General features: G+C 37.9%; 3 protein-coding genes across 3 annotated transcripts; 2 read left to right on the top strand and 1 right to left on the bottom strand.

The window, feature by feature from the left end:
• The first annotated feature begins 2,005 nt into the window (after nt 1-2,005).
• Nucleotides 2,006-4,514, top strand: LOC118434896 (LIM domain-containing protein A-like). Its single transcript, XM_035849462.1, has 5 exons — nt 2,006-2,123; nt 2,203-2,418; nt 2,483-3,122; nt 3,213-3,314; nt 3,394-4,514. The coding sequence occupies exons 1-5, from the start codon at nt 2,041-2,043 to the stop codon at nt 4,474-4,476; spliced, it is 2,124 nt and encodes a 707-aa protein (XP_035705355.1). The 5' UTR covers nt 2,006-2,040; the 3' UTR covers nt 4,477-4,514.
• A 1,289-nt stretch (nt 4,515-5,803) lies between these two features.
• Nucleotides 5,804-8,759, top strand: LOC110846065 (glutathione hydrolase-like YwrD proenzyme). The gene is made up of 11 exons (XM_022092683.2): nt 5,804-6,130; nt 6,208-6,316; nt 6,405-6,474; nt 6,557-6,661; nt 6,740-6,954; nt 7,031-7,252; nt 7,321-7,565; nt 7,680-7,888; nt 7,976-8,047; nt 8,141-8,211; nt 8,293-8,759. Exons 1-11 carry the CDS (start codon nt 6,062-6,064, stop codon nt 8,535-8,537), a joined length of 1,632 nt encoding a protein of 543 aa, XP_021948375.1. The 5' UTR covers nt 5,804-6,061; the 3' UTR covers nt 8,538-8,759.
• LOC118434897 lies at nt 8,592-23,051 on the bottom strand. The gene is made up of 6 exons (XM_035849464.1): nt 22,021-23,051; nt 17,327-17,527; nt 17,202-17,261; nt 9,720-9,741; nt 9,567-9,646; nt 8,592-9,482 (listed from the first exon to the last, which is right to left on the bottom strand). Exons 1-6 carry the CDS (start codon nt 22,602-22,604, stop codon nt 9,320-9,322), a joined length of 1,110 nt encoding a protein of 369 aa, XP_035705357.1. The 5' UTR covers nt 22,605-23,051; the 3' UTR covers nt 8,592-9,319.
• Nucleotides 23,052-24,999: the final 1,948 nt, after the last annotated feature.

Genomic DNA, 24,999 nt, shown 5'->3' on the forward strand with positions numbered 1-24,999 from the left:
ATTTCCTTCCTTCTAGATATTAAATTCATTCTCTTATATTGCATACACCCATCTTCCACCATCCAACTCACTCTACAGATACTCCACTGTCACTTATGGTAGTAAGGTGAAGAGCCCAGAGTTATTGTAATGCAATAAGTACGAACAAGGATTGGGGAAGATTTGCAAAAAAAATTGCCCCACTTTTTCCACCGAAATGCAAAGGAGGTAGAAAAAAGCAATAATAATGCATATAAAATACGGTGCGTTAAAAATTAGGGATTTGAGACCATGTCACAGGTTCACTGTTGAGTGCATGCGACATTGAATCTGTATGATTCTTCCGTATCTTCCTGCATTTAACACAGGTTGATGAAAAACGGTGGTGAGGAAGAGTATGAATTTTTTGGGTTTTATTTTATAAACAATTAAGGAAAAAGGTGCGGTACATAAACACTCGCACTATTTTAAAATTCTAAAAAGAAAAGCACAACAATACGACCATTTGCTCCAAATCTTCCTTTGTCGTAAAGCAATCAATTGGTTTATCGTTAATCTTTTACAAGCAGAGAAATTATTTTGAGTCGACTGCACTTAAATTGTATTTAAGACCTTGTCATGAATAAGCATGGGTGTCAGTTGTGGGTTGACGAAGATTGGATAATACGAGAGCAAGATATTTCTGTGTATGAAATCAGTATGAAATTTTACGTTGTTAAACCAGTGGTTTATATATACTTGTGATTTGATTTAATAACTTTATTAAGTTGAAAATGAGGCTAAATAATTCGAATGTGCTGTTTTCATGTGTCAGTTTTTTATTAATAATAACACTATCGACAGTGAAGTCATTAAGTTTTTTGGAACATGAGACATGGTGGTCTTCAAAATTTGGAGTTTTCATCATTATCGTGTCAATGGGATCAGGAGACCCGGATGGGAGGAACATTAGTATGTCCAACGTTTTAGACTAATTAAATGATACTGACGTTACCCCAAAGGGATTAATTTATCATGAAATTTCCAAATTGGGATAATACTCTGATTTTATATGTGTGCACGATATGTCTCCTTAGAGGATTTCTCAGTCAGTTGTCTTTGACAGATTACAAATTCGGGGTACACATACTGTGCGTCAAGCATTTGTTGTACATCGAAATACTACGAATTAGATAATGCATATGAAACATACCCATTTCTTGTCCCGAATGAAATCTGCTCATTAGTTTAATTATCTATTCTCATTATTAACAAATGCTTGTGAGGAATTCGTTCTGAAACCTTCGCTGTAGCACTTGATTGCCAATTTTGTCACGCAAATCCTGTCTGATCCGTGACAGATTGTACATATGCACATACATATATATGTAGGTCTGGACATTTTTGGTAGTTATAACATTTCTCCATTTCACTCGTTATGGGTTTATTTCCAACTGTGACACATCATTATCCCCGAAGCGTAGGATATTTTGGTTGATATATGTTTAAATATTTGAGCATTGAATTAGCTATGACTTGGGTTATGCTGTCCAACACAGCGTGTAATTTAATTCCACAATGCTGTAATTTATTTCATATGTTTACATTTGTGTGACAGGTACAAATCCATTGTCAAGACTGATGAATTCTACTAACCCGACTTTGCATTCAGCGTCAAACGCAACCACTGTCTCCCTGAATATGAATTTAAATGGTACCACCGAGAAGGAAGTAAATAATATAGGTGGTGCGTATTTGAATAGCAGTGGGGTGGCCAAAAAAACGTCGTCAGGAACTAGCAATCAGACTCGACGAGTTGGAAAACGACGTCGATTTGGAATAAAACAATTTTCTCCAACTGTCAGAAAATCAAGACCATATTTTCATCCAACATCTTCGTCTTCTTCCTCCTCCAACAACATGAACAACGAAATGAAAAAGCAAAGGACCAGGAAAGGAGGGCAGTCTCTGAATTTTGATGAAGGATTGCAAGCTGAATCCTTAAGGATGGAAATTTTAAACCGTCTTGGAAAGGTAGATTCGCTCTCATGCCTCCCAAAAGCTTTGTGTGGGGTTGCATCAATGAATTCACAAAAGAATTTTCACAACACAATGGATGACAACTTGATCAATAACTACCTCAAAATTGTACAAACAGTCGTCCCGTAATACATACATTAGTGATTACAAAGCTACAATTACTTGTAAAATTCGTCATGTAAATTAATTCGAGTTTTCTCACAGGAAAAATGATGTGACGGGTAACCAAAAAAAGAAAACAAAGAAGAAGAAAAAGAAGACCAAGGTTCGAGATAATGATTTGGACTCTTCTGAAGAATCGGTAGAATCAAACGCATCGTCCGCAGAGGAACTTTCTCAAGATGATCTGGAACACATGAGGGAGAAAGCACGGGTGGAAAAATGGATGAGAGACGACGAAGATGACCCAGAACCAAACTGGTGGGACACAAATAAAAGTAAGAATAAGAGAGCATATTAAAGAGAGCAAATTATTATTTTTCAGGTGGGATATTTTACCTCCGAATCGTCCATACCACCCGATCGATGAAATTCCACCAAATCACTACAGTGATAGTGGTTCTTGGTCTAGTTTTTCTCCTTTCAGAGTGTCCAAGGGGCTGACTTCCTTCTTTGGCTCCATATTGCCCTCGATATCTTGGGGGCTTGGGAATAAACCCGACGTTTTCTCAGACGATCCATTCTTTCAAGAGTTTCGTGGCTTTAAAGGCAGAAGCATTGGCGATGATGATAAAAGAAGCTTCAGTTGGCTGTTTGGCAAGAGTGGAGCAGTCGGTCAAACCGGGGGCGATATCCCAACCAGTGGAGGAGGAGGAGCACTTGATACGATCCATCATCGCAGAGGACCTGATAAAATTAGTAAGAGAAGGAATTACAAAGGCAAGAGCAGTAAAAACAAGAACAACAGAGCTCGAAAGGGACACTCGAACGAGGAAGCGGACAATCCGGCGGAAAAATTTCAGTTAGCAATCGAAATAGGGAAACAGATGGAGGACCCGAATGAATGCAATTTTGTCTTTACTGGATGTCCATTCTCCTATTTAGAAATTATTGAAATTATCGAATCTTCAAAAAAATCTGCTGCACAGGAAATAGGGCAGGATGACAAGCAACTTAATTACTTGGTAGGATACATAAAAATACTCATTTTCAGTTCAGCAATCTAAGCATGAAGGTGTGGAACTTTAATTTTAAAATATTAACCTATTGCATAGGAAATTTTTGGATTGGGCAACAATTCGGATTTGTCAAATACTCATTATTTCCCAACCACAAGCGACAGACTGGAAATTAACTTGAAAATTGCCGATAAAAACGTAAAATATACATTGGAAACATTTTTATTGGAATAATCAGATCAATAATGTCGAACATGTCGAAAATTTGTATGCACAGGTTGCAACTCTGATCCCACATTCCAGTAATTTAAGAAATCCGGATGACGATTTTACCCTGGAGATCTCCACTGCACCCTCGAATACGAATAACCTTCAGGTGGAGTCTCAACCTCCCACGGACGCCATCAATCATCATCATGCCCCCCTTCCTACAATGTTCCGCACGGATGTGCTGCAGGGCGAAAGCGTTAATAGCAATGTTGGTGGTGGAGGCAGTGAAGATGACTCCGTTGAGCATAACCTTATCAGACCTCAAACCACAATCAATCCCAAAATAACAAAGAGACGCAAGTCCAAAGGTCCTGCAAGGATTAACACCAGGCAACAATGGGGTTCAAAGCATGGGTTAAAGTTAGCACCACTGGTCAAGCATTCTTCATCTCCTACAATCCTTCGACAATCACAACAACTGCATACGCACACCAAGTACAAACATATCCCATTACCCACAACGATTAACAAACCCTCTCATGTCATTAACTATCACTTTCATAATACCAACACACATCCACAAGTGAGTCATAATCCACAACAGTTGTCCGTCCATAGCTACCCACCACCAGCCACACCCCTTAATATTCAGCAACCGCATTACTATACTCAACAACCAGTTCATCAATCGACTTTATCATCCACCACAGTCGCAGCCCAAACGACGCCGTCAACCTCGTCATCCGGCTTCCGGAATGACCTTAAGTCGAAAAGACACAAGAAGAGGCGACGCAACAAACCAAAGCGCAAGAGGAAAAATCCCGTTAGTGAAGAACGGATTATAATTCGACTTCCAGAACCGACGCAACAACCGAACAACAACTATTACAATTTGTACCCTTTGCTCAACAACCCGACGTACAACTCGCCACCACCTCAACAACAGTCTCAAGCAGATCAGCAGTATCATCACCATCATCAAAACCAACATTACAGTCACCACATCCCCCACCGACACTCCTCCCCTCAACCCACGTACTTTGCCCCACAGCATCCAGGTTACCAGTCGCACCAGTCCTCGTACCCGTTTTACCCACATTCGCCTCTGATGCCACCAGGAATATTTTCATACGTTTTAGGGAAAAAATGAACACAGTTTATTTATTTATTAAATGATTGATTGATGAATCTGTGTTTGACTTATTTTGGCATTTTTGTTATCAAATTACTTATCCGCCCATGTCTGCTAATAGTCTGGATGTCGTATTTGTTGAACAATTTTCAAGCGTTAAGGAAATGACACTTGTATCTCCTACTTGCAATAATATTAGATTATGAAGGTGTGGAAATCTGATTATGGTTTAAACTTATACATAACTCCTGAAATTAGACACGTCTACTCCCACGTGTTTAAGTACTTTATTTGTATCATCATTAACAAAAGTTTACAACGTCAAGACTAATGACCTTTTATCTTATCACTACTAATGCCATCACCAAAGACATATAAAGACCATTTTTCTGAATCCAGTTTTATGCTACAGACCAACTTGCTGAGTTTCACATACTCGACGACACACATATTTATATACATACTAAAGGGAGGGCAGCCTGGTGGATACGAATTTGGCCTTGAATAACCCCGGAACGGTTTGTCGTAGCGGGTCAAAATTTTGAACAGAAGAGCATGTTATCCTCAGATAGTTGTGTGCAAAAATTCAACTCTCTACTTTCAAAAATGCCTCTCCCACAGCCCCCAGAAGTTGAGACACTCGTTTCAACTTTTTCCAAACTCCGTCTAAAAAATTCGGTCCCCACAGAAAGATTTTCTTTTCATCTATCCGAACTCAAACAAGTCGATTTGACTTATATCAGGGGATTGTATAGGTATTTCACTATTCCAAATGATTTTTATCCCCAATCTAGGTTCAAGGTTATTTGCATAATCTTGGGTCAACTTTGCCGTCTGGGAGGACGCTCCGTCATGATGAAAAATCACCTTAATTATTATTTTACCGTGCAAATTAGGAAAATTGTATTCTAAAAGTGGTTTCAGTACAAGGTCCACATAATACTTCGAAGATTCCTTCACTTTTTGGGGGACTTTGATAAGTGGGAGGACACCACGACAGGACATTGCACCCACGACCATCAACTGTTTAAAAAAGTTCTCCTCACTGAAAAGTACCAAATTTCTTGAATTTTTTTTCGGCATTTGTCGTGTAGTAAGCTCTTCGAACCCAATTAGTAACTTGTAGGGAAAATAGTTCTTCGTCAATTGTCACCAATAGCTCACTTCTATTCCTCAACAGAATATTCAAATAAAATTTTTTGCAAACACGGGCGAGATTTTTTCTGGAACTATTTGAAATGACTGTCTCAGCTTCTGGGGGCTGTGGGGCAGGCATTTTTCAAAGTAGAAGGCTGAAATTTTGCACACAACTATCTGAGGATAACATGCTCGTCTGTTCAAAATTTTGACCCGCTACGACAAACCGTTCCGGGGTTATTCAAGGTCAAATTCGTATCCACCAGGCCGCCCTCCCTTTGGTATGTACATTTCTATATACATACATATTGCGTATGTACAGCAGCAGTCTGAGAAAAACAGTAAGAGTAATAGCAGCGCACTGAAAATAGCATTTCTTGCTCGTTTCAAAGGATAATCATTTAAATTGGGATTTACATAAGTAAAACAAAATAGCAGTTCTCATATAACAACAAAGGACAAAATCATGGATGGAATCTGGAACTCTCGACGGTCTCCTGTCTATGCAAAAAATGGGATGGTTGCATGCAGTCAAGTCAGTCTGCATAACCATTCTTTTTCTAAATCCGTTTATACTCATCTTATTTATTCAAAGTGTTTCCACTATCACAGCCACTCGCTGCGGAGGCAGGGTTAGGTATTCTTAAAAGGTCAGGTAATGCGGCCGACGCTGCGATCGCTGTAGCTGCTGCTCTGAACGTTACCCAACCAACTTCAACAGGTACACCGAATAAAGTACACCGAATTTATTGCATTACCATACACGAATGAATTTAAGAGACCTTTGGCTGAATTTTACTCAAACAAAGGCCTTGGCGGAGATGCGTTCTTACTCTACTATGATGCACAAACTAAGCAAGTGAAAGGACTCAATGGCAGGTAAATGATCCACACATGTGCATGTGAAATTCTGAAAATTTAATAACTACAATATGTGGAATGTTTAACGTCTTTAACGTAGCGGTCGATGTCCAAGTGGGGTTTCTATTTCAACTTTCGAAGATCGAGGGTTCAGTGAGCAGAACCGCCCTCCTTCTGTAAACCCTTTATTTATTACCGTTCCAGGGTATGTCCCGTGAATAAGTGCACACTTATCACAAATTATCTACGATTAATAATTGCATTTTAAATTTAATACTTACAGAGCAGCGGCAACATGGGTTGATACGATTGAACTGTTCGGAAGTGGCAACTTGACCATGGCGCAAATCTTAGAGCCAGCCATCGCCCTGGCCGAGGACGGGTATCCTGTCGGCCAAGTGACTGCATACTACTGGCAAAGAAGCGAGCAGTTATTGCGAAATGCATCCCCGAACGGTGGGGAAATGCTTTTGAACGGAATCGCCCCAAAGGAAGGAGGTCTTATCGTCTAATTAAATAATGAAAACATTTTGACTTAAAATTCTATTTCAAGTTATTTTAATAAACAAAACAGAAATCATGAGAATGCCCTATTTGGCGGAGACCTTTCGAACACTGGCCGCGAATGGGAAAGCAGGTTATTACGAGGGAAGAATAGCACAGGCAATTGTGGACGTTGTAAATGAGTTGGGAGGAGTAATGACACTGGCAGATTTGTCCAGCCACTTCAACACTCAAGATGTTCCCATTTCCGTGAGTTATCGTGGAGTCGACGTCTATGAAATGCCTCCCAGCGGTAAAATTTCTTGTCATGTATATGAAAACTTGATGATGCATTAATTCATGAACTGGTCAACTAAACAGGCCAAGGAATTACAGCCCTGCTTGCCCTCAACATTCTCGAGGGTTTCTTCTTGAACGGGTTAACGCACAATAGTGCCCAACATTTGCATCTGGTCATTGAAAGTCTTCGAATAGCATTTGCAGACACGCGATTTTACGTCGCAGATCCCGAATTTGTATCGGTTCCTGTTGATGGAATGTTGTCTAAGACATATGCTGACCAAAGAAGAGGTTTAATCAGCCCAGAAAGTGCAGCTGTGAACATTGTACGAAGCAATATGCATTTGAAATCAAAGACATACTTAATAACATGTTACATGCATAAAACTCGAAGCCTAGGATTCCATCTGGTCTTTATGATATCGTTCTACTTGTTTCAGGACCACGGATTCCCTCCAAATGTCTCGAATACCGTCTACTTTTGTGTCGTTGACGGCCAGGGGAATGCAGCAAGTTTTATAAATTCCAATTACCAAGGATTCGGTACTGGAATTGTTCCTCAGGGGTGTGGCTTCACGTTACACAACCGAGGCGATAATTTCTCTCTGGATAGAACTCATGCTAACAGTCTGCAGCCAGGGAAAAGACCGTGAGAGAAAATTTGCATTTATATGCGATTGCATATTGCTTCCATTGTCTCATTGGTGTAATGAATCTCATGAGCAATTAAATTAAGGTACCACACAATAATACCTGGAATGGCACTGAAAGATGGAGAGCTTTTTTCTCCTTTCGGGGTAATGGGCGGGTGGGTACTTTGAGCAGTTTAATTTTATCGTGAATTTTCACTTTACACAAATTGATGCCATTATGCTTTTATGCTTGCTTGACATGTATTTAGATATATGCAACCACAAGGGCACCTTCAAGTTATAAGTAATATGATTGATTTTGGAATGAACCCACAACAAGGTGACTTGACATAACTGTCAACAAATAGTGCATGCAGTCCTTAATAATTGTCTGTAATACAATCTTACATCATTTTCCTAGCATTGGACGCTCCTCGAGTCTGCATCGATGGTGGCACAGCCGCTGGACAGATTCTTCTTGAGGATGGAATAACTGAAGAAGTTCGCCAAGAACTGGAAAGAATGGGTCACGCATCTCCCACGATAATAACGGGATGGAGCAGATCAGATTTTGGGACTGGTCAAATAATTAAGAGAGATCCATTATCAGGGGTCCTGGTAGCCGGAAGCGACGCAAGAAACGATGGACATGCCGTGGGCTATTGAAGATAGTTATGTAACTGCTTCGTGTTGCAGAATGACAGAAAAAGTTAAATATGCTTAATTGGTAAATTATCTTTAATGAAACTAGGACATTCATGTGCTCCGCTTACACAATAATATTTACGTACAACGCCATATTACAATTCAATCATAAATTATATCCAAGTCTAATAATCGCATACGTCAAAACGGTTCAATAAAGTCATTCGTAATTCAATAAATGCATTAAAGAAACTATTTAACGTCATAAATACTTTATGAATCACAAAAATTCCACAGCTTCTTACAGTATGTACATATTTATGTATGTACATGTCGCATGCTAAATATAACGTGGAATTTCTTCTACTTACATTAAGAGTAATTATATAACTAATTCAATTGGGAACTTACGTTAAATAAATGATACCTTAATTAAATGTACATCACGTATAATTAGTAATTGGGCAAAGAAAATGCAGCATGCTTTTCGATGGTTAATATTTATAACGTATGTATTTACATAAATGTAACATGTACTTAAGTTGAGTTGATTTAGCGTTATCCGACTTGCTGCCTCATGTATTCTGCATTTTTGTCACTTTCCTCCGTTTAATATAACTTGTCGAAAAACCAAAACTTTCCCTTAATCTTATATCATAGATTTGTATCTGGTCACACTTTCCGGGTTTGTTGGTAGAAACTCCTGTCACAAACATTTTTGAATATGTACGTTCATCTCGTGTTTGTAAAAATATATCATATAAAACTCATTTTTGTTAATCATTTTGGTGTCATCATGGCTGTCACTCTTGATCGCGTCTGCTCCAGTAGTGAATTTGAAACAGAATGGTTGAGATCATTGTTGAGATTGTGATTGGGAATGTGGGAGGAGCAGAGCTGAGGATGGAGCAGTTTCGCTGGTTGATCCCCAAGCAGTGGGGGGGTAAATGCGTGCGCATAGTAGCTCTATTTAGACAATTATTGCAATCAAATCCTGAAAATCTTATCAAAATTGATTAAAAATCAAAATGTGGATGCCAAGAATTTTACCTCACAAGAGTTTCAGCCATTTTTTGCAAAAATTTTGCTGCCTCTCTGTTGCAGTGGTAATGACTTATCTCAGAGACACACTGGTCGGTGAAAAAATGTATGTATATATAAACTTGATTATCTCAAACCTACGAAATTTAGTTTTAAACTTACTTGCAGAAACGACAAACGCACGCTAGAAATAAAACAAATGAGATTAATGCCTCCAAAGTACAGATAAAATTATGCATTCTGATCGACTATACATATTCACATACATGCATACATATATCTGCTAAGATATATGTATGCATTTATTTATGCTTAAAAAATTTCATAGTGAGGTAAATTGTAGATTTTAATGTGGGATTTCATTATCCCAGAATAGCCGTGTAGAGACTATGAAAGGCGTTCAGTTTATCTCTCTCGCTTCCGATTATTTGAAACTTTCATACCCAACTTGCGCACAATCTTCAGGAAACTACTTTCACCGCTTGGGCTCACAGCATAAGTGAACTATCGGGAGAAACCATCTTTCAAAACTTTTAGTGTCATCAATCATCTCCTCATGGGAAATATGACGGGAGTTAAGGTTTGTGGTCCATTATCACCCATTTATGTAAGATGACATATGAGCAACCTTGGAATCAAGAACAAGGAATCATAGTCGAACAATAAATCCAAGTCATATGAGATTATTTTCTTTAAATCTGCTTCCTAAGGCTAAATATGCTTTTAAAAGTGAGGAAAGCAGGTCATCATGGGGGATAAGATAATCAAACTCAATCTGCACTGTGACAAATTGTCTCAAAGGGTATTATCTTGTTTCATAATAATAATAATAATAATAATACACTAACTGATAGGTTTGGGGAATAAAAGGAAAAAAGTAGCATTATAAGTTTATGTGTATACTCACCTATATAAATACAAACATATATGTATTTATATAATGGATAATATGTATCTACCAACCTAGATACATAATACCGTACACAAAAGATACCGACCAAGTTAGATACCACCAACACATAATCGCATCATTGACATTTTCACAAATATTTTACAATTTAATACATCCACCAATAACTGACAGTTCAAAGCCAGTCGTAGGATGTGACTTACAAGGGAACCTTAAGTACTGTCACATTTCGATTTCCTTTCGGATGGTCTTAATTGGTAGATAATTTAGTGTAACCAAGACTTTGTCATAGAACATGGGGTGCAAAATCACGTTTTTGCGAAATATTTGGCGAAAGCTGCACCAAAACGTGTAATTTTTCCAATGCTTTTAACATAGGTAACAAGCCTTCGGAATAATGAAATGAAGTTTATAAATTGTATGCCTGTCCGTAATTTCATACAGATCACCAATATGCAAAAACCGATGCAAACATTTGCCATTTTTTTCAAATTTCAAAAATCTGCAAACTTTTCTAAATTTGAATTTTATCGCTTTTTAGAAATTTAAATAAAATTGAAATGTTAAACTTCTTTTAAGCATGGCAAAAAAGTTAAAAAAAATATTTTTTTTCTTATTTCAACTATTTAAATGGGCGAAAATTTCAAAAATTGAAATTCACAGTTTTGCATGAAAAAAGATATCATGGCCAATGCTGGTCTATTTTACGTATCTTTCAAAATTGTTTGCTAAGATTATTTTTGCAAGTTGCACAAAATTTTGAAAATTTTGTATAGTCAGTTTTTAACATATTCAACAAAATAACTTTTCCATACTTCGAGATTTTAAGCCTTTTGGAAAACTGGAAAAATTTTCTATTGCATGTATATACGACGTCGTATATACATGCAATAGAAAATTTTTCCATGCTTAAAAGAAGTTTAACATTTCAATTTTATTTAAATTTCTAAAAAGCGATAAAATTCAAATTTAGAAAAGTTTGCAGATTTTTGAAATTTGAAAAAAATGGCAAATGTTTGCATCGGTTTTTGCATATTGGTGATCTGTATGAAATTACGGACAGGCATACAATTTATAAACTTCATTTCATTATTCCGAAGGCTTGTTACCTATGTTAAAAGCATTGGAAAAATTACACGTTTTGGTGCAGCTTTCGCCAAATATTTCGCAAAAACGTGATTTTGCACCCCATGTTCTATGACAAAGTCTTGGTTACACTAAATTATCTACCAATTAAGACCATCCGAAAGGAAATCGAAATGTGACAGTACTTAAGGTTCCCTTGTTAGATGAAAGAATAATGACATTTTATCATAATGTATTGTTGTGTAATATGTTGAGATTTAAACTCCGCATGAATATTGTCATCCGTCAACTGCAGTCCCTTATTTCAGATACTATTTTCCATACGCTAAATGATTTCGTGAACATGTTCACTTATGTATGTTTACATCTATTTACAATGAATCTGGGATTAAAAGCTATAGACTTGGAAAGCCGAATTTTGAAACAACATGCGTTGCACAGTACTTCCAGATTTGAGATTGGGTGACATTTAATATCTAAAATAAGAACCTTGGAACTGTCTACATGTATATTCTTGAAGTTTCGTTTAGAATATTAATAATTATTTTGAACTTCAAGACATGAAGGCATGAAACAGAATGACTAAACATGCACTCATACTCATATTTATCTCCACTGTGTGCTTCTTTTGAGCATTTTATTTTTATACTTCTGATATGATTCATTTGCGAAAAGAAGTTTGATGCACATTCGAAAAATATTCTGCAACTGTCGAGTTTACAAGAAGAAATAACAAATGCATCCGGAACAACCTTACGTGGAGAGAGAGAGAAAAGTTCACTTTCCGACATTGAATGGAAGATGAAAAGGTTCTGCCTTGATTGAATGATTCCCAAGCTCCAAAATCTTTCGGTGCTATTTATTTTCGTGTTTCAAATTACCTCTCGAACGTATGTAACATGGGGATCCTCGCTGCTTTCTCCTGGTCAAATATTACTCGCCAGCATCGCATAGCATCATGCAGCTTATATAATCCTAAGCCAAAGTTTTTATACTATTTGTCTAGCTGAACAAAGTTAAAGTTGGGATCTCGCAATTTTTCTCATCTCAAAGCATATCCTACTTGATTGTGTGCTTCAATTTAAAATGCATGCACGAGTTAACAGTAATTTACTTCGTGTTTGCAGTGTCAACTAACAACAATCGATTGTTTGATCTTTGCCTTTGCAATGTTTGATCTCAGCCCAGTTCAAAGTAGAAACCCGAAATCTATTGGGTGGATGGAACCAGCTTACATTTGACTAAAGTAGTGGAGTGGATTTCGCTGAGAATGTGTACGTACTTACGTAGCTTGCTTATCCTCCACAGCATGTAGTTCTGGAACTGAATATTATAATGGGAACGGGGTTAGGATGACTTATGTCTTTCTGTCCAGGTTACTGTCATGTAAAGAAAACCTCGGTTTCTCGTTTGCAAACCTTTCCCCCAGAGAAAGTCTTGGTGACTTGAATATTTTTCAATGGGTTGGAATAAGGACTGGTCTTTTGTGTCAATATTTGCTTCAAACAGCAGGTTCTTATCGTCCGTTTGAAATGTAATGTTTGGCAGCATTTATGTATGGTAACCTTCACACAAATAAGTGCACATGTGTATTGTCGTACAAGTTAAACATTGAAAAATTGTAAGTAAAACACAAGGATCTATTTATCTCTTTCTTGCAAAAGCAAGTTTTCCTTGTCGATCTCTGTACCGTGATTTGTGAACCGCCGAACATATTTTGTACACATATATTTTTTTAAAGTCGGACTTTTACATGTTTCCTTTGCGGTTTACACAAGCATATGAAAGCAAATCCGTTGCAGCCAGTGTTGCTTCAAAAAACCATAAATTACGATTAGACTCTTGTGAAACAACGCTTTGTCTCGCACTAACTCAAGAGGACTGTCTGACCGACGAGCGCGGTGCGCAATTCCTTTCTCCACGGCAAAACGTCTCCAATTGTATTACGGAATTCAAACAGTGGATTTACTCATCCTGGTAAATTCAATATATTTTGCGGCTATTTGGCAGAAGGTAAATCGCGTATGCGGTTTATTGGTCTAGTAGTTTGTGTAAATACCTCAAGAGCGATTCAAGTACGCCAAATCTGCAGCTTTTAATTACATCTCAGGCCGATCGTGTCATTCAGTTTCAGGGCGTGTGTGCTTATCTGCCTCCACCGAGGAGGGAATTAGCAGAATCTTAGGGAAGCTCCAATACACGTATATCGCATCTATCTCTCTAGTCACCCCTTTCATCTTTTCTACACTTCGTCATAATCCCCAATTAGTTCACTTTCTCATTTCAGGAAATGAGCTAAAAGAGGCTAGATTAGGAGAATTTGTTTGTCACGGTCCACTACGCCGCTACATTGCTTGGAGGATTGTTTTGTACATAGATGTATAATTAGCGAATGTTTAGCAGAGATAAAAGCATGCGATGCTCCTCATGATGTGACAGTATATATACATAGATATATTTATGTACGAGGTACATACATGCACATAAGCACAAATCACATCTCGTTTCCCCAGATTCATACTGCACTGACTATGTACATACAATTGTTAGCTCCAATTCTTTCCTTACTGTTATTGCCGCATAATGCCATCACCAAATGCTAAAGCAGCAATTCAAAATCAGATATTTTATCAAAGAAACTTGTCCTCAACTTGTTCTCCGCAGTGGAAAACAAGAAGATGGAACAAATCGCATCCTGTAGAAACATCAATTTCTATGATAGGATTCGGAGAAACGACACAATTGTACATACATTTTTTTAAAACGTAATAAACTTTTGTATTGGATTTGTAAGGGGAAACGACGAATAAATTGTTAACATAACGTGTTCTTATTGAATTCAGCTTTCAACATGTTGTGTACAAGAAAAATAAACAAAGAAAACACGAATCAACATCACTCCCTTGAATATCTTGTTATTTTTTTGTTTCACTCGACTACTATCAACCGCAACGGATGCAAGTTATGAATTATTCATAAATATTATAGAGAAGAGCAAAATAAGGTGAAAGGTGTGACAAGCTTCCTACGCGATTTTCAACTTGGATAAGGGCAGAATTGACAGAGAAGAGAGAGATTTCAGAAGCATCTTCTTTTCTCTCAGACGACGGTTCAATGTCGAAAGCTTCACCACTTTCGCCAGAGGGACGTCAACCAACTTTCCACCGGCCAGCTTTCACTGAAGCCCAACTGACAGGGATGACGGATTGACAGCTATTTTCCTTTACAACATTTATGCCACTGATTCCTCTTAACCCACAGATCGCCATATATGCATGTACATATTATGGCAACGTTGTGGTTAGAAGCACACCCACTCCTTCTTACAGATCGTGCTCATAACAGAGCTACAAATGTGACAAGAATCGGGTATGAGAACGAGAATGAATGCTATCGCTATTATTAAACTATCAAGAAAGTACAAAAAATTTCATTTGAAAAATGAGACAAGTCAACAAAATGGTGCACACCAAGGATCAGTGTTCTTTTTCCACTTCTTTGTTTAACTCAAAAAAACATTCAGAGAAAACCGGAGGCAGGTAACGAATGGGAAGAAGTGATCCAGATGAGTGGGTGCCGATGGCATAGAACAGTGTATATTGAAGCACATAAGACGTGTTGATGTTGATTGACACAATTCCAAGGCGATAACAGCCAAACAGCGAGCCAAATGGTTTGGCACGAAAGAATGACACAAAAGTAGATGAGCATGTATAGATAACGTTCGTATGAGAGTGCTTAATGTCAGGTCGACGGTGACAAGGAGCTTTTTTCGCACAGGAAGGAAAACCTCTTTTTGTATCTGCTTTTTTTCATTTCCACTCTGAAAAAAAAATCTATCATCTTCATCAGATTTCTGCTCTTTGTCCATTTCCCCTCTGCACAACTAGTTTCCGCGAACAAATGTTCATGATACCCTCTAAAACTACATACATACATATTTATTTTTGAATTGCAGTTGTTGAAATTCTTGTTTGGTCAGAGTCTGACATTCTCCGGTATGCGATAGATAGGCTTGAATTCAAATTTAGTATGAATTGTACTCCTATACATATGAATCTGATCTAAATTGGAAAAGAAATCCTTGCACAGCATACAGTTTGGAATTGGGTTTCACAAATTCCCTGAATGAAGCGTAATATGTATGCACAAGTCTTGTTGTGAAGGTATTCAGGGATAAGTGCACAGCCAATTATCATATTCTGTATGCATATCTGTGATGTGTGCATAATTTTTTTTCATCCGCAAGCTATTTCACTCTGCTGGTTCTCATTGTGGGCAAACTTTCTCCCTCTCGGCTTATATCACGACGAATTTTGTTCTGCTCATTCATAGGATTGTGGTTTGGGTGTTTACTTTTCTACCACCACGTTCCCACTACAGGAGGAGGAAAGTGAAAACCCTCGGAATCATCAAGAATGGAGATCAAAGATTGGGGAATTGGGTAAGGGAATCACTTCAACCAGGAGTTGGAGTGCTTCGGAGCAAGTGTAAATCCCAAATCCAAATTTAAGAAAAGTTTTGGGAACTTAACGTTGAATAATTTATCCCAGAAATTCACATCGGACCAGCAGCAGGCACCCTAACACCATATACGCATACATACGTAGATATCCCGACATTGTACATACGACATACATGCAAGTCAGATTCAGGCCAACGAAATTACTCAACATGCATGCGTACACTAGTAGAAAGTAGTAAACATTATTAGTGAGAGCAACTTTAGTAGTTTCGAAATCTACTGCTATTTATATAGGTTTCATCCTCGCACTTGATCAGAATGCACACACAATTTAGGGTTACATAGTCAAACTTTGTTGTATTTACAGGAGTTACATGAATGGCCACTTCATTACCAGAGGGCGGATATGTATGTATTTCTAACTTTTTCATACCAAATCAGATCGTACTTAAACTTCGTCCACTAACATCCCATCTTAATAGGATCCCAAAAATTCAAACATAGTTTTACATATTTTACATATTTTGGGGTTTTCGTACATATACATATTTTCATACATATTTTAAAGTTTTTCCCTACATATATGCATATATGCAGATTTCCTTACATATTTCGAGTATTTTTCTAAATATAAATATTTCAATATATATTTCGAGTTTTTTTATGCAAAAATATTTTTCTTCCTTAAGAAATTAAGAATTTCTCAAAATTATCTACATTGTCATGATAATCGCTTGTCAATTCGTGTGAACGATGTGCCAATCCAATTTTCCGCATTTTTCAAGCCAAAAATTACACTAGAAAATCTTGACATGGAACTGGTCTTGCCTTATACGTCATTGAATGAAGATTTAAATGTAATTCTGACATAATTTACTTATAAGAGTGTTAAAAATTTGCATCTTCTCAAATCTAGAATATATATAAGGTTGGAAATTTCTTTTGGAAAATATTTTTTATGTGCATATTTTCGAGATTTTTAAGTACATATTACATACATATTTTGAGGAATTTAAGTACATACATATCCGCCCTATGTTCATTACACAGGTTTGGGGCAATGCGAGAATCCCTTAAAATTCGATAAAGTTGCATCGTTCTTGAATTATTTGTCGCAGATAATGTTTTTTTTGTCATATACCGTATATATAGAAATAGGCAAAATAGATGAATAAATACTTACCAACACTGAATGGTGGAATTTTCAGAATGAAATCTTTTCATACTGTTGATAAAGTGTTTGCTAAAAAGAACAGGGAAATTTATTACTGCATAATTTTTTATTGTATGCATTTTAGAAACCCCTACCTGCATTCATCCCATTGGTAACTTATTTTTTTGTAACAATTTCCGTGAGACAAAAATTCGTTTCGAAATTTGTGATCGCGACATAAAAATGTGAATGTCTCATGAGCTCCACTGATGGATGCCTTAAATTTTGCAATTTTATCCTTTGGGAGACATTTGCTTGTCCACTCGTCAACACACAGCATGCCTTGGTTGAAGGCCCTGTTGCAAAAATAAGAAAGCCGTCAAGTTTTTCGTTTAGTTCGCTTTCTTAATGAAACATTTGTGAGTCGGCGATTCATAAGTTTTTGGGTACGCGCATTGAAATACATTTGCTTAAATAGTTTGTGCCAGAAGCGGATGATTTATGGGATACCCAGGTGGAGAAGTACATCTTGAAAACGACTATATGTGCACTTTCTCGTGTAAACAATTTTAAAAAGCATACTGCAAAATAAGCGTCTGCTTCTTCTCTTCTTCTTGCCGAAAACTGTTGAAATTTTCTCATTGCGGTCGCTAAATCATACGTAAAATAACAAAACAGCTGCGGCGATGTGTATCGGTCTCGTCCTCAAGAGAGGATTCTCAAGTAAAAAGTTACCACCCACCCACCCTCAATTAAGTGAAAGATAACTGGAGCCAACCTAAATATATGTGTGTAAGGAAAACATGTTCAATTTAGCCATAACATGATTTATGAAATTGCGTACGAGAGGTACAACTACAAATAACGCGATTTTGGACATTTAATCTGCAAGCTTTTAAAATCTCTTTCAATTTCTCTCGTTGAAATGAAATTTCAGCTAAAATTAGATGTGATAAGCCATTTTATTAAAGTGGGAGTTGCAGAAATTCTCTTCACTTGAGTTTGTGTATCCTAGCTTTAAACGTATTGGCGAGAATCCGTATTTTTTACAGTATGTTCCGTACAACAGTAAATTTTCGCAAATTGAAACGAATAAGCGATAAATGTACCTAAGCCATAAGCATGTTGTAATAATGCTTAATATTCTAGGGTGCATCTCGTTAATCTGCCACAGGGCAGAGATCAGCCCACCCAATATCATGCTGCAGATTGACGGTTATTTCGAAACGCATGAAATATTTGCAATCGCGGCAGAAACGTCTTTTATCTTTTGTTCCAAGTAATAATAAGTGAAAGACTTGCTGCTCGTCAGGAGTTGGGCAATTGTATTTTATAATCCAGTTGAGTGCTACTTGGTGAGTTTGAGTATGGTACTTTGGTTGAGATTTATATATTCATAAGCACAGATTACACTAATTCCCGAGTTGGTGAGGTTATTACAGCAGTTGGTGGAGCGCAGTGATGGTAGTGGGTGGTCCGCTGTCCGTTCATTATATTATGCGCGGAGAGAGCGGAGAAAGAAATCCAAGTTTGAACCGGAGACACTTCTGTCTGGTTAAGTAAACCGGAGCTTAATTTATGCCTTGCTTGGGCTCGTTATGATTTCAACACAGGGGGATTAAATCTTGACTTAATATGCTTGATAACGGCTGCTTGGCTCACATCCCATTTACTCCGCGTCCTTCACACTCTGTTGAAAGCCGCTAATTTTTCATGACCAGGAAAATCACATTCTCGAACGCCTCCTTGGTTCGTAATGAGACGAAAGTGCGATGCATATGCATGCGAGCTTCTTAAGATTCCTCCTTTCTCCCCCGTCCATCGTGGTTCTCGTTCTAGTTCTGATTTGAACGAATTAAAGCTTCTTGAGCGAAAACAAAAGTAGGAGAACATTCACCTTTCCAATTGACGAACCCCTTACACAATTGAACCTGTGAAGGACATGCTTATTTTATTTCAAGTTTCTTAAGCGTTGTGCAAACTTATGTATTCTCGGTCCATGTACGTATTCAGAAACACAATGCAAGCAGGAGTCCATCAATTGTGTGTTCTTTTAGAAGTTTATAATTCCTGGCTGCTTGAGATTTACTTAGCAAAATTTCATCTTCTTACAAAGTACGAAGCCACAAAATTCTGTAAATTGCAAAATTACATTGCTTGCATGTACTCGCTCGTATAAAGAGCATCAAGTGGTTTCATGTGTGTAACAATATAACGGTGGCATAACTTACATATACGGTTTAAGTAAAGACTGGAAACTTTGATTCAATTAGATTTCTTCAAAAGGAAAAGTTTAAAGTCTAGAAATGTTATTTCCAGGTGCAACCACCGGATACTTATGTGGCATGAAAAAGTTTTAAAAAAAGCTCCTGTGTCTTTCTTTTTACATTTTTACTAAAATTTATGACATGATGGATTTTGTGACAAACTGCATTTATATATATTGCTATATATGTACGAATACCTTTGTGAACGTACGACTGTGTATATTCAAATAAGAACGTATAAGAGCACTTGCGCCCAATAAAGTACAACTTTATTTGTACATAACTCACTTTGGCGTAGTTTAAAAAGTTTGAGTACAAGCGACAAGTTGTAAATTTTCTGCATTTTGCTAAGGTTGCAAATGTCCAATTTCGAGCTTTCTCTGGGCAATGCACTGTTGGGCCGTAAATACATACGACTCATGTTCTTTCATGAGTGAAGTCCAATAACAATTTAATCAAACACTTAGTTGAACTTGTACTCTACTTTCTTTATTAGTGCACTTTCGTGTTATATTGCATACGACGAGGTTATACTGCGACGTCCTGCTCAAAGAATGCGTGGGACCGAAAGTCCGAACTGAGGAAAACTGCTTATGCTCAGTCACTCTTACATATGGCGAAAGAGATGAGGTTAAGAATCGTTTAAACCCTTTCCATTCCTTTCTTTTTCTAATAACTGGTAAAATACAATGAAAGTTTATTTCTCTTAAGTACCTCCTTAAGTTAGGTTTCATCAAGCTATTTGCGTTGCAGAGTGTGTGCACTCGTACGAATTTGTACCTATTTTAATATTGCTAATTGGAAAGGGCAACTTAAGAAAATGACGAGATGCACTTATTATTCAAGTTCAAAAGTAATATGTGAATGCACGAACGATGGAGCCATAAAAAGATGTGATTTGACCACGCTAATCGGTTTGTGACTTTACCTAGTAGGAAAATACTATCAAGGTCAAGCAATGACGGTAAGCCTGAGGAGAAGAATAAGCATCGTTACCTCAAATAAAGAAAGCTTTACTTTTATCTTCCAAAGCATTAAGATAACGAGAGTATCAGTTTTGTTGTGTTTATCAAGGTTGAACAACTCGTCGATTCTTCGCGTATGGCTTAATTCCAGCCGGCACAGAGAAGTATCTGACTTGAATCAACGTCCAAAGCAGACCATATATGTACAGTAAGTATAACTAATAATAATAACAGTCTTACATACGTGCATACATGTATACAGAGCTTTCTCTCACTTGCTCTCATTGCACAATGAGAGCCTGTAATGCTGGGAGGAAATGATTCGCAGAGATTGTCTACAAATAGACTATCAACTGCCAAGAAAAGTTAGCAAATTGAGTTACAGAAGGCAAAAAAGTATTCCATTCCATTAGAGGATTATTTATTGTAGGCAGAGAAACGCCGAAAGATCTCTTCCTAGTTGCCAAACGGACGTAGCTAGTAATTTCAATCAAAGGATTATGAGTGTACGTCTCCGCAGCGTGGTGGGTTCGTTCTGCAGGCAGACATGTATCCAGATCTTCAAGAGGTATTGTCACCAGTCGATTTATTTGTCTATACATTTTAGCAAATATTTTATTATTTGTGTGATGATGAGCAAGTAAACACTCAAAATATTCTGTGATCCTCCATTTCCTTGTACGTATCTATTTGATATAAGTAAGTATATAGCATCATTCCACCCGTCCTGGAAAGTCGTCGTCTTATTTTATTAAGCGAAGCAAATAAACCCGGCAAATAAATTATCAACTAGTGCAGAAATTGAAAACAAAGACAAGGAAATGGTTTTTGTCTCTGTATCAATGTAGACCTTGTAAAAGTTTTTGGTTCTTTGGGTTTCTAAATATTTGCTGATAAACCTTTCTCTTTCGTTTAGCAGTAAAAAATTGTGCTTTGTCAAATTTACAGTGTGCTGGACCAAAAAATAATGATGAAACATGGTTTGCCTGGGTCTTTACTCTAGATTCTATTTATTAACGTGAGAAACCGCATTTCCTTTACTCGTTGGGTTTATCAAACAAATTTTGGAAATACAAACACGACTATCATGAGAAACTACTCGTCATTTTGGACTGGGAGGCATTTTCATTTCATTCAGTTCAGTCTCAACCTTTCTTTTGAATGCCCATAACTTCGTATACATCAACATAACGAGGAAAATATATGAAAACGGTTGTATTTGCTAATGAGTTGCTTGGAATCTGTGTAAAAGGTATAATAACTGGGAGAAAGATGTTGACACTAGAATCCTACTACCACAATTATGTACATATCATTGGAAATGAATGCAGCCATGCTACCAATCTCTTCCCCATAAAAAAGACTAGTTAAATTAAACTCAATAAGAAAATTTGCCCATTAGCAAATAAAAAATGCATTCCATAAATAAAATTGGTAGACAAGCATAGTTTAAAATATTTAAAGTGCAGGAAGTAAAAGTTACAGCAATTTTTCTCTCGCGATTCACTATCTCATGATAAAATTTCATTTCAACATTCTGATATTTGTAAATTGTTTTTTTCTTATGAACTGTTTAAATTGTTTTGTGGTGTACAATAAATATGAAATACTCTTCACCTGCAAGCCGCTTCCACAGCCGATGCTGTCGAGGGAATCCCAGTGTCTGGTATCGGGGGTATGTGTGCCAGACATTTGTCAAGATACGCGTAGGTTCGAGAGCAGAATAATTTCCTGTTGGTCCGTTTTTTTGTGGGGGTTGCAGATGCATTGTTGGCAGAGGACGACGATGGTGGTGTTGGGTTGAACAAACTTGCTTGGTCCAGACCGGATGAAGTGCTACTACTTGGTGGTGGAGTGGACGAAGACGTAGGTTCTTCGTCGTCATCGTCGTCGTCGTTCCCATAGTCTGGTTGTTTTGTGTCAGGATGGGCAATTGGCCAGGCAACGGGAAGGACGACGGGGGGCAGTGCAGCAGGAGGCGATGACGAAGGGGATGACAATGTCAGTTGATGTATGAAGGACTGGGTCACATTGATGTGTCTTGGTCGACTTGCTAAATGAGATGACACCACGGTTTGTGAAGTCGGGGAAATTGAGACATGCTCCTCACCTCCGAGACTGACGGTCACATTCAACAGGAAGAGGACCAATAATTTGAAGCGCGACGATGTGTTCTGCTTGATAGCACAGAATGAATACATCGTCCTCAGAATTCGTTGCAGCAGGCTGCTCTGATACTTGTACAGGTCTCAAGTACTTTTACATTCGCAGGACTGTTGCACAATGAGTGAAAGTTTAATAATTGCTTTCTTTTTACTCAAGGCGGCAGGCGCCAATATTTTAGAGTGGTAATAGTTCTAGGAGGTATTTATAGACTTTGGTGGCTACTTTTCTCAGATTCTCACTACTTGACCGACAAGTAGTTGAAGTTTCGTTAATATGATGTGAAATGTGTAAGGTGACTCCGTTTATACACTTTGCCGCAGTGAGGTTTTGGAAGATATTGGCTGTCAAATTGTTAAATTGAGTGTGACCCCTGACTTTCACTTCTTTCACTAAGCACACATACTCTGAGGATGAATTGAAGGATGGGAGAAATCTCATGCGATGGACAAGTGGTGGGCATGGAGTGAAGTTGAACGTTTCTGGCTGAGTTCACAAAATGGAGTGACTCCAAAACTGCTTTCATCCAACGGCTAAAATCCCACAGCCTCCGACAACTCAACAACGCAGCCCAACCGTGAGCCGCATCCAGCCAGCTTTCTTTTCCTTTCTCCCTTTCGGCTCACCCACGTTGGTTGGTTGGACCCAGGACCATATTCGCAGACACACAACACCTCGGTCCAGTTATAGAATAGAAGATGGATAAATGTGATCAAGTGAGCACAGATTGAATCTTGCTGCACTAAAGCCAAATCCCTGGTAGGGATTCAATACAATAAAATCTGTCAAGAGAACGGGACACTTTAATGTTACGAAATTATTTCAGAACTTGTATGAGAAATAATTTCATGAAGAAAAAGAAAGATGCTGGATGGGAAGAAGAATGTTCAATTGGGAGATGAAATCGTCAAAACCTTTCAGACTGAAGGACCTATAACGTGTCCACTTTCGAGCCTCTTGTCTTATGTGTCGCGTCCCAGTTTGGCTTTTTTTTCTCTTTCAAGGGAAATGAGACGACATAATTGTGCACATTGTCTCGTTCCCTACATCAATATCTGGCCAAATCCAAAAGGAATTTATTTATGGAAGAGTGTGTCACAGAAAGGATTTGATTACGCGTTTGCCGAGCAGAAAAAAAATCACGCATCCATTTCAGTAAACCACGATTGCAAATGATGTGAAAATGATGCAGGAGAGGTTCATTAACTTCCATTGAAGAAGGGCGGAAAAGAATGAGGTCTAAAGAGTGGACGACTCATCAACCCAACAAATGTGCGAAATACTGGTTGATGAGAATGTGAAAGTCGGTGAGTGAGTGATATGTAGTGAGTGGTTCGTCGTTACATGCACATAGTTAGAGTAGTGGTTCTACAGGACGAGTGAAAGCCAGGAAGTCGCAAGGGGCAGTAAAAGAGCAAACTGCTCCTGGTGAATGTAAAAGGGATCGTCGTTATTCCAGAGGAAGTGGCGAGCTGCCTTATTCGAAGGAAATGGACGTCATGTTCGTATTTATGTATGTACCACACATACAAAGTCTCTCACTTTTTACTGCCACTCTCTCGAAATAAGCCACTTCCTTGTAGCCAAATTGATCCTTTTGTCTTTTAGCTGGTGGACACTTCAGGTTCACTAATTCTGGGACGAGGTCTGCAGTGGACCCAATTTTGCAGTGAGTTAGACCATCAACTCACCGAGAGTACTTATGTATTTATCTGGGAGTAAGCAGGCGTGTATAATAAAGTCCGGTGGATGGTTGACTTCATGACTACATACTTGAAAAGCTTTCAAAATTTCCAGCACGCATGCTTTTACGTAGAATGCTGGTTGGTTGGTAGTAGGGCAACGTAGTAAAAGTTGTCATCCAGTGACATCAAAAACGACTGAACGACTGTTCGAACGACTGTTCAGCGTACATTCCTTTATCATTTGTTGTATCTACTTCTTAGCTCCGAGGTGAATCTACATATGACGTTGTATCTATCTCCATTAATATTTCATCGCCCATTAGCGACTAATGACAATAAGAACTCAGAGTAAATTGCTGCTTCAGGGCAAGGAGGCTACAATATTGAAATGTGGAAACGGAAGCTCAGATCTTTCATACAGTAACCACAATAACTTGGCGTTGGACCAATTTCATAGTTGTCGGGTCTCATTCGTTTTCTTGTAGACTTATTTTATTCTGGGCGTCTATAAGTCCCGAGTGCAGTGCATGCAATTGAGCAAATATTTTGTACCTTGTTAAGGCACGTAATCTTTCATTTTCGCATGTATGCATGTGAATTATAAATATCTTGAGCATTGCAAATGCATTATTTTATTATGCAATTCATTATATAATACCCCTTAAATTCACTCTTTGATCCAAATGCTGGCAAACTAGAAAATTTCCAGCTCACGAGGCAACGAGGCGAAAGCTAATAAAAGGTAATC

The sequence above is a fragment of the Folsomia candida genome, unplaced genomic scaffold, assembly GCF_002217175.1.
Source record: "Folsomia candida strain VU population unplaced genomic scaffold, ASM221717v1 Fcan01_Sc003, whole genome shotgun sequence".
NCBI lineage: Eukaryota > Metazoa > Arthropoda > Collembola > Entomobryomorpha > Isotomidae > Folsomia > Folsomia candida.

Bases quoted from the DNA above. Each gene is read 5' to 3' on its own strand.
- LOC118434896 (XM_035849462.1), top strand. From the start codon at position 2,041: ATGAATTCACAAAAGAATTTTCACAACACAATGGATGACAACTTGATC. The intron at 2,124-2,202 runs GTAATACATACA...GTTTTCTCACAG, and splicing joins ATTGTACAAACAGTCGTCCC to GAAAAATGATGTGACGGGTA. The intron at 3,123-3,212 runs GTAGGATACATA...CCTATTGCATAG, and splicing joins ACAAGCAACTTAATTACTTG to GAAATTTTTGGATTGGGCAA.
- LOC110846065 (XM_022092683.2), top strand. From the start codon at position 6,062: ATGGATGGAATCTGGAACTCTCGACGGTCTCCTGTCTATGCAAAAAAT. The intron at 6,955-7,030 runs GTCTTATCGTCT...TAAACAAAACAG, and splicing joins AATCGCCCCAAAGGAAGGAG to AAATCATGAGAATGCCCTAT. The intron at 7,253-7,320 runs GTAAAATTTCTT...TCAACTAAACAG, and splicing joins CTATGAAATGCCTCCCAGCG to GCCAAGGAATTACAGCCCTG.
- LOC118434897 (XM_035849464.1), bottom strand. From the start codon at position 22,604: ATGTATTCATTCTGTGCTATCAAGCAGAACACATCGTCGCGCTTCAAA. The intron at 9,742-17,201 runs GTAAGTATTTAT...TTTTATTTCTAG, and splicing joins AATTCCACCATTCAGTGTTG to CGTGCGTTTGTCGTTTCTGC. The intron at 9,483-9,566 runs GTAAAATTCTTG...TTGTCTAAATAG, and splicing joins ATGGCTGAAACTCTTGTGAG to AGCTACTATGCGCACGCATT.